Source organism: Stylophora pistillata, chromosome 4 (genome assembly GCF_964205215.1).
Source record: "Stylophora pistillata chromosome 4, jaStyPist1.2, whole genome shotgun sequence".
Classification (NCBI taxonomy): Eukaryota; Metazoa; Cnidaria; class Anthozoa; order Scleractinia; family Pocilloporidae; genus Stylophora; species Stylophora pistillata.
The window spans coordinates 16,630,332-16,640,549 of NC_142522.1; the positions used below are offsets into that span (position 1 = coordinate 16,630,332).

The window sequence follows — 10,218 nt, forward strand, 5'->3', positions numbered from 1 at the left end:
ATAACATATAAATAAATATAATAATATAAATAATATAATAATATAATAATATACTTTGAATAATAACTAGGACTTTGTCTCTGACGAAGGAACGGCAATAAGCACAATTTGAACCTACGAGCAGGTTGTTGTTTAGTCTCGTCATGCAATGTTGGAGAGAGAGATATAGCGTTGCGTGACAAGTTCAAATTAGGGCTGTAGAGGGGACTGCAGGAAGCGTTGTACCAATGCAGTTTATTTTTGCCAACAATTCAGACACCAGCATCAGTTATATAGTGTCCCATTTCAACCTACGTATGCAAAAAAATAACTCCTGCATGCGTAGCATGCCTATGTTTTCTCTGATGGTCGCCAAAAGGCGACTTGGAAATTTTTTTAATTTCGAGCCCTGGTATGTAAACATTGGCGATTGAATCCATACGTAATGTTATATTGCGGACAAAATAATTATACTTTTCAGACCAAAAAAAAATTTCTGAAGGTCACTGCCACATACCTTTAATTTCAATCAGTCAAAAAACTTGAGGTCTTTAAAATGCCTTTTGTGATATATCGTTGCGAGGCAAAAAAAAACTTGAAAGGTTTATTGAGTTATTTTTTTTTTATTGAGTTATTTTTTTTAAAAAAATAACTATATGTTAGCGTATAGGTTGGTGTATTGTGGTGTAGTGTAATCTGATCAGCGCGATTTGGTGTATCTCTAAGCAATCTGATTGGCGCATCTTTTTTTGGTGTATCTCAACGCAATGTGATTGGCCCAATTTTTTGGTGTATCACAAACCAATCAGATTGTAGTATTTTTCGATGTCGCACCAATCAGAGCGTTCTTGTTAATTTGTGGCTTGACAGGTCTTCAAATTTCAGCGAATCAACGCTTGAGTCGGAGGGAGCGCTTCGCGAATTAAGGATGTATCAGTCGTGTTGAGAAAGTGATAGAGTTATGATTGTTGTACGACTATGCTTATTCTTCCTTCTGAAGGAAACTGAGTGGAACGAGAAAAATTTTGAATCAAATATTACTTCAGATGTTGATAGGAGCAACTTCAGGATATTTCGTTGCAATATATGAGTTAATCAGCGATTCCAATTTTGAATTTCGCTCAAGGAACGAGGTAAGATGACATCTACAAGAGTTGTAAGATCATCTATTCAATGTAATGGCTCATGTCCATGACGATTTTATCGCTATGATCTTTCTGGATTTGAAAGGTCGTCAGGGAACTTTTTCTACCGATTAGCGAGTTAAAACGTGCATGTTTTGTGTACCGCTCCTTCACTTACGACGCACACAACGTCAGCTGGAGGCCTAACACGAATTTAGCGCTATAGCATGTTGCTTCGAAAAGGCTAGTTTTACTGACTCTGGTAAATCTTGCGCAAGATATTTGCGTAAATCATATTTGATTGATAATCTTTTTTTTTTTGCCATATGGTTATTCTTTTAGCAGCGGTTGAAACGACCAGAAAGTTACATTTACTTTCTGCGTCGACTGCCATGTTACATATCCGTTTCTTTGCTTCTAAAAGTCCTCCATGAATTAAATATTGTTTAAACGATACTTTCCCGTTACAATTGCGTGTTAGTTTTTACTCGCCAGTATGCATTAGATTTTCTTAGATGAAATGCCATTTTCCAGTAAAGAACGCAAATTTTATGACATAAATCTACCTCAATGAAAAATATTTCACAAGGGACAGAATGGTACGGTCAGTTAATTTTCCACGCAACTCTCACGTGCTTAGACGTTTTCTACCAATAAAATTCGCTTATAGCTAACCTGGACTTTACCCCATTGCGTGTCAATTTCCTGAAAACAACCTGCATTTTATCACGTATTTCGCACGCAAAGGGCAAAGTCCAGATAGGCAACAACCAATCAAGTAGCCCACCTTATTATCCTTTGAAGAAGGATACTTTCTCTTGGTTCAATCTACTTGCACTTGTTCGAAGAACGGAGACTGAAAAATATCTTTGTCCAGAGGCTGTAAGAGATAAAATAGAGCTTTCCACTGCAAAATTATATGGAAGAGTATTTTGAGGCAACCATCTGTTACTGAACAAGGAGCTACACGGAGCCTATATTTGGGCCGGATTTGTGGATCAGCGGATTGCATTGAATTGGTTCGAATTGAGGGCTTTGCTGTTTTAGCAAAATCGCTGTCGAGTGCTTTTCATGGTTTGATAACATGGAGAGTTATGGAGACTAAGATTTCGGAACAAGTTGATGGCATCCATGACAATTTGGAACTACTAAAACTGCTAAAATTAGAACTACTAAAATTAGAATTTGGAATTACTAAAATCGCCGGAGGAAGGCGGGATCACTCAATAAAAATTTGCATTTGAACGCGAGGACTTTATTTACAAGGATTTCTCTTGCTTACATCTAATAACAAACCTTTCAATTTTTTTTGCTTCGGAACGATATATCACAGAAGGCATTTACTCAAGTTCTTTGACTAATTGAAATTAAAGGTATGTGGCAGTGACTTCCACAAGTTTTTGTTTTGGTCAGAAAAGTACAATTGTTTTGTTCGCAATATTTATTTACGGATGGTTTCAATGGCCAATGTTTACATAAGATGGTTGTATTAATTAATCGAATTAAACAATCGGCCAAAAATTTTACTGTTCCCAAGGGTTGTTGTTTTCATCAGTACGTTAACAATAGTAATGATTCACAGTATTAGGTTTGTACTTTAAATAAATATATTTAATTTCACTCGAAAGATGAGTATAAACGGTAACAAGCTTATCGTTGATGCGCGGTCAGTATTTCAAATCTGACTGACACTCGATGCCAAAACTCAACCTCGTTCCCTGGATATGCCACAACATTACTTTACGCCAATTAAAAACTGCACGCTATTGTGCATTTTCTTGCACAGGAAAATCCGAACAGAATTTCTGATTCTGGCCCTTAATGGTCAGTATAATAACTAGGACTTTGTCTCTGACGAAGGAACGGCAATAAGCACAATTTTAACCTACGAGCAGGTTGTTGTTTAGTCTCGTCATGCAATGGTGGAGAGAGATAGCGTTGCGTGACAAGTTCAAATTAGGGCTGTGGAGGGGACTGCAGGAAGCGTTGTACCAATGCAGTTTATTTTTGCCAACAATTATTCAGACACCACCATCAGTTATATAGTGTCCCATTTCAACCTACGTATGCAAAAAATAACTCCTGCATGCGTAGCATGCCTATGTTTCATTGAGGTAGATTTATGTCATAAAATTTACGTTGTTTACTGGAAAATGGCATTTCATCTAAGAAAGTCTAAGCCATACAGGCGAGTAAAAAGTAAACACGCAATTTTAACGGGAAAGTATCGTTTAAACAATATTTAATTCTTGGAGAATTTTTAGAAGCAAAGAAACGGATCTGTAACAAGGCAGTCGACGCAGAAGGTACATGTAACTTGCTGGTCGTTTCAACCGCTGCTAAAAGAGCAACCATATGGCAAAAAAAGATAATCAATCAAATATGATTTATGCAAATGTTTTGCGCAAGTTTTACCATAGTCAGCAAAACTAGCCCTTCCAAAAAAACAAGCTATAGCACTAAATGCGTGATTAGGCCTTTAGTTGACGGTGTGTGCGTCGCAAGTGAAGGAGCGGTACACAAGACATGCACGTTTTAACTCGCTAATCGGTAGAAAAAGTTCCCTGACGACCTTTCAAATCCAGACAGATCATAGCGATAAAATCGTCACGGACATGAGCCATTACATTGAATAGATGATCTTACAACTCTTGTAGATGTCATCTTACCTCGTTCCTTGAGCGAAATTCAAAATTGGAATCGCTGATTAACTCATATATAGCAATGCTATATCCTGAAGTTGCCCCTATCAACATCTGAAGTAATGTTTGATTCAAAATTTTTCTCATGGCTTTCACAACACGACTGATACATTTCCTTAATTCGCGAGGCGCTCTCTCCGACTCAAGCGTTGATTCGCTGAAATGTTAAGACCTGTCAAACCACAAATTAACAAGGACGCTCTAATTGGTGCGACATCGAAAAATACTACAATCTGATTGGTTTGTGATACACCAAAAAATTGGGCCAATCACATTGCGTTGAGATACACCAAAAAAAGATGCGCCAATCAGATTGCTTAGAGATACACCAAATTACGCTGATCAGATTACATTACACCACAATACACCAATCTATACGCTAACATATAGTTATTGAGTTGTTTTTTTAAAAAAATAACTATATGTTAGCGTATAGATTGGTGTATTGTGGTGTAGGGGAACCTGATCAGCGCAATTTGGTGTATCTCTAAGCAATCTGATTGGCGCATCTTTTTTTGGTGTATCTCAACGCAATGTGATTGACCCATTTTTTTGGTAAATCACAAACCAATCAGATTGTAGTATTTTTCGATGTCGCACCAATCAGAACGTTCTTGCTAATTTGTGGCTTGACAGGTCTTCAAATTTCAGCGAATCAACGCTTGAGTCGGTGGGAGCGCCTCGCGAATTAAGGAAATGTTTCAGTCGTGTTGGGAAAGCGGTGGAGTTGTTATCGTTGTACGACTATGCTTATTCTTCCTTCTGAATGAAACTGAGTGGAACATGTGAAAATTTTTTAATCAAATATTACTTCAGATGTTGATAGGAGCAACTTCAGGATATTTCGTTGCTATATATGAGTTAATCAGCGATTCCAATTTTGAATTTCGTTCAAGCAACGAGGTAAGATGACATCTACAAGAGTTGTAATATCATCTATTCAATGTAATGGCTCATGTCCTTCGTGAGGATTTTATCGCTATGATCTGTCTGGATTTGAAAAGTCGTCAGGGAACTTTTTCTACCTATTAGCGAGTTAAAACGTGCATGTTTTGTGTACCGCTCCTTCACTTACGACATACACACCGTCAGCTGGAGGCCTAACACAAATTTAGCGCTATAGCGTGTTGTTTCGGAAAGGCTAGTTTTACTGACTCTGGTAAATCTTGCGCAAGATATTTGCGTAAATTATATTTGATTGATAATCTTTTTTTTTGCCATATTCTTTTAGCAGCGGTTGAAACGACCACCAAGTTACATTATTTACTTTCTGCGTCGACTGCCATGTTACATATCCGTTTCTTTGCTTCTAAAAGTCCTCCATGAATTAAATATTGTTTAAACGATACTTTCCCGTTACAATTGCGTTTTACTTTTTACTCGCCAGTATGGATTAATTTTTTTAGATGAAATGCCATTTTCCAGTAAACAACGCAAATTTTATGACAAAAATCTACCTCAATGAAAAATATTTTACAGGGGACAGAATGGTACGGTCGGTTAATTTTCCACGTGCTTAGACGTTTTCTACCAATAAAATTCGCTTATAGCTAACCTGGACTTTACCCCATTGCGTGTCAATTTCCTGTAAACAACCTGCATTTTATCACGTATTTCGCACGCAAAGGGCAAAGTCCAGATAGGCAACAGCCAATCAAGTAGCCCACCTTATAATCCTTTGAAGAATGATACTTTCTCTTTGTTCAATCTACTTTTACTTGTTCGAAGAACGGAGACCGGAAAATATCTTTGTCTAGAAGCTGTAAGAGATAAAATAGAGCTTTCCTCTTCAAAATTATATGGAAGAGTATTTTGAGGGAACCATCTGTTACTGAAGAGTTATGTAGACTAAGACTTCGGAACAAGTTGATGTCTTCCATGACAATTTGGAATCACTAAAATCGCCAGAGGAAAGGCGGAATCACTCAGTAAAAATTTGTATTTGAAGGCGATGACTTTATTTACAAGGATTTCTCTTGCTTACATCTAATAACAAACCTTTCAAGTTTTTTTTTGCCTCGGAACGATATATCACAGAAGGCATTTTATATACCTCAAACTACAACTACTGAGCCAACGATAATTTTCAGCGTCTTTGCCCATTGTGACATCATATTATTCCTTTCATCGAAGCTCTGTCGAAGTAAATAGTAAAATCAATTCAGTGGCGATCTTGCTCCAAAATCGTCGCTGTTCTTAATTTTAAACGACAGCAATGGTTCTGTTTCTTCCGATGAGGGGTCTATGAATGAGTTTTGTAGTGTTAAAGAGAAATATTGGATACATCGCGCTTCGTGCGACGAAGAAGTAGAGCCACGTGCAACCGAGGAAGAGTCCGTCGCTTTTGAGGAAAACATTTAAACGTGGCCAGTGAAGACATGAGGGAGCTAGAGCTTCAAAAGCGGCTTACAGGTGACGCAGAAGCTCCTAATAAAAATTTTAGCACATATGTTCTTAGTTAAGCTTTTGTGGCAGGATGAAAATAGCTCTTCAAAGGCCATATTTATTGTTTTAAGGTGTCTTCGAGCAGTACTCTTCCAGCCAGTTTACCCTTCGCTGGAAGTTCAAATCTTTTCCCTTTGTCACGCAATGCCTTTAAGCCGTTATGCAACGCTTTTCCTAGGGAAACTGTGGCATACCACGGTTTCGAAGAAAATCAATAGCCTGTTTATTTCTATGAATTGTGTTTTACTTACTACACATTACAACGCACTCGTGTTTGTGCAGCTTTTCATCTTCGGAAAAAAATCAGAATGCTGATAAACTTTTACAAAGTACTACTTTTGTTATTCTCATGGAACAAAAGTATTTTGTCCACACTGTTACTGTGACACGCAGAAACTGTGAACTCCAGAAATACATGTACTTATGTAATGTCCTTGCAATTCAAAACAACTAAACAGCAGCAGTAGGGAGTTCGCTCACTCCTGAATTTTGTGTTGAACTATACACAACTGTCCTGTGAGAATCAAATTAAAGTGTTTGTAGCTTTCTTAGTTTCACAGTAATAAGTAATTAAGCAGTGTGGTCCTATAGTTTACATGGTTGCATGGCCTGCTGCAAATCTGTAGTTCACCACCTTCTCTAACCTCAGATTGGCCAGGTGGTCTCCCTTCTACAAACTATTTGTATCTGAATGTGCTCTCAATAATTTAGATCAGTGGAAATAAATCTTAACAAAGGTTAAATTAATTTTACTGTAGGGTAATCATGTTTGTAAACATTTAGTAAAGCAGGACAATTCTAATATTACTATATTCTAATATTACATTTGTTTATTTATTTGAACACTTGTTTATCCACTGCATTGTGTGGTTACCAGTGATGGATGAATGTAGTGAGTAAAACTTCAGAAGAAATACTATCAAGGTTGTAGTATCGTACGTTAGGACTGGGTCCTAGGCCCTCTGCATGCTGGGACAATGGAGGCCCGGTTATGTGGCCCTTGTAGTTTACTCACTAGCATGGCAGCTTTAGTCTATTAAATTGGCGACGAGGATCAACCAAACATGCCGGATCAAGCCGACAATAGTCAGAGAGGAAAGTCAGGAGTTCTTGCCAGCGTGCGAGCAAGCGTGGGCGTCCTCAGTTTGAGTGGTGAACCAGGGCAGCGCGAGAAAACTTGGAAGTTATGGAGTGACCGCTTCGTACGAGCCACTCGATGGATGGCAGTCAATAATGACGACAAGCTCGATTTACTGCTGTTAGTAGGAGGAGAAGAGCTCCAGAAGTTAATCCAAACGTTGCCCGAACAGCCCACGGATTAAAAATCGCACATCGAAATGCTGGACCAACACTTCACGGCGAACCGCAACAACACCTTGGAGTTTTAAAAATGGTTCAACACAGAATGGTCACCCGACATGTACTTCGCGGATTTCGAGACCCAATGCAGAAAGCAAGCGTTTCATTGCGATTTTCCCATCATACTGGACAACGCAATCATCATGTTGACGGTGGTCAAAACCACCAACGTCGAGCTTCGGAGTGAAGTCATTCGGAAAAATGGAGATTTGAAATCGGTAAGAGAGACGGTTAAGGCTTTCGAGATAACAAGGAAAGGTAGTCAAATGATAAAAAGTACAGAGGAAGAAAAAAGTTAAGACAAGGACGACCCAGAGCTGAAACGAGTTCACACACCAGGCCGGTTCAGCTTGAGTAATAAAGGACCGAGCCGCACCGCCGCCAACGCGCAAGCACAGAATAGCCCGCAGTGCACCAGGTGCGGAAATGAGGCACATGCCAGCAGGGATACATGCCCAGCCACTGGAAGGAAATGTCTCAAGTGTGGGCGTCTGAACCACTCTGCCCGAATGTGCAAGGGCACAGCCAACTACAGGAGAGACAAGCAAGCCAACGCAGTGGATTGTGAGCAACACACCAACGCAGACTGGGGGTATCAAGAAGAAGAGTTTTTAGAAAATATGTAGTTGTACCAGCTGCAGCGAGGCAAATCACAGACTCCAGTGGTCGCCATTCACATCAATGGCATTCCCATCAGTTTACACTTGGACACGCAGGCTGATGTCACAGCCGTCACTGAAAAGCGTTATGGAAAGCCTCGGAGCAAGTGTCCCCTAAAGCAAACCTGTGTGGCGATCAGAAGCTACTCCGGAGAAGGCAAAGACCCGGTGCTACCCATGCTTGGAAAATTCACAGCGGCACTAGTCCGGGGAAAAAGGAGACGTTAGAGCCTGTGTGCGTAGTTAAAGGACAAGCCGTGGGGCCGCTGAACGTACGGGCCTCGTGGAGTACCACCTGGACCTGACAACAAGCTCACTATTACCAGTCATGGGGGAAACGCGACAAGAGACCGTTGATCTGGTTGAAGACTAGGACGTGTTCACGGGTCTAGGAAAGCTAAGAGGAGTAACGGTGAAATTACGCGTGGACACCGACGCAAAAGGTGCAGTGCAGAAACAGAGAAGAGTATCTTTACCACTCAAAGACAAATTTGGTGAGATCTTGGACAAGTGGGAGAAAATGGATATCATAGAAGATGTTGGAGATGAACCAACGGAATGGTGGAGCAATGTGGTTCTCACCCCAAAGAAAGACGGAGAAAACATCAGGGCAAGCTTGGACATGACAGATGCCAACAACCACATAAAGAGAACTAGACATGCCATCCCTACCGTAAGAGAGCTGGAGACAAGACTTAACGGAGCCAAATATATCTCGCACCCCAACATGAACGATGGGTACATGCAGCTGGAGCTGGCCAAGGAAAGCAGGAAGCTTACCACATTCTACACGCACAGAGGGCCCAAACGCTTCAAAAGGCTACACTTTGGGGTCAACAGCGCAGCTGAGATTTTTAACGATGAGATTAGAAAGATAGTGGCCCAAGAACCCAACTCCGTAAGCATCTATAATGACATATTAGTCTTCGGCGCAACGCCCGAGGAGCATGACGATGCACTCAGACATATACTCAAGCTATGGCACGAGCACGGGCTCACACTTAGCCTGAAGAAGAGCAGGCTCAACCTCCGGGCAGTGAAGTTCTTCGGCAAGGTGTTCTCAAGCGAAGGAATATCACCAGACCCAGATAAGGTGGTAGCCTTGAAGGCCGCAGGTCCCCCACAGTCTGTAGAGGAGGTGCGCTCCTTTCTATTCTTCGTTGGCGCAAATGTGGACTTCATGCAAGGATTTGCACAGGCCACCGCACCGCTGAGAGAGCTACTCAAGGCGAATGCTAAGTTCCAGTGGACACCAGAATACCAGAGATCATTTGAACGGGTCCGGGAGATGCTGATGAGTGACACGGTGATGGCATACTTTGATCCACGACGAAAGACAAAGCTGAAGACCAACGCAGGACCAGGCGAAATGGCAGTCACCATGAAGCAGCTCGATCCTGAGGCCAAGCGATGGCAACCGGTCGCCTATCGGTCAAGAGCATTCACTGACACCGAGAGCAGATACTCGCAGCTAGAGAAAGAAGCAAAAGCGGTGGAGTGGGGTATCTTTGCTAACCAGATATACCTATATGGCATGGGAGACACGTTTGAGGTTGACACGGACCACAAACCACTGGCACTGCTGCTCTCGGACAACGGCACCACTTCGTCTGGAGAGGATGCGCGTCCGCCTACAAGGCTTCAACTATCGCCTCAACTACGTGCCAGGAAAGAAAGGGGGTGCGGAGAACAATGAAGCGGACTACCATTCACGGCATCCAGAGCCACTGACCAAGCAAAAGAACCCATCCAGTAAAAAACAAGCCGAATTTGAGCTAAAAGAGACCGTAGTAGAGTTCGAGAAGGATATCATGGCTATTGTGAAGTCCTCAGTGCCTGAAGCAGTCACCTGGCAGGAGCGGCTCGAAGAGACACAATCAGACACTGAGATTTCGGACCCGAAACAAGCCATAACTAGAGGATACCTCACAGCACAAGAGAAGACAACAC

At 41.2% G+C, this 10,218-nt stretch overlaps 1 protein-coding gene across 1 annotated transcript; it reads right to left on the bottom strand.

Annotated features, from left to right (window-relative positions):
• Window positions 1-8,491: 8,491 nt before the first annotated feature.
• LOC148732647 (uncharacterized) lies at window positions 8,492-9,929 on the bottom strand. The gene is made up of 2 exons (XM_088759288.1): window positions 9,296-9,929; window positions 8,492-8,626 (listed from the first exon to the last, which is right to left on the bottom strand). Exons 1-2 carry the CDS (start codon window positions 9,649-9,651, stop codon window positions 8,512-8,514), a joined length of 471 nt encoding a protein of 156 aa, XP_088615414.1. The 5' UTR covers window positions 9,652-9,929; the 3' UTR covers window positions 8,492-8,511.
• Between the last annotated feature and the right edge of the window lie 289 nt (window positions 9,930-10,218).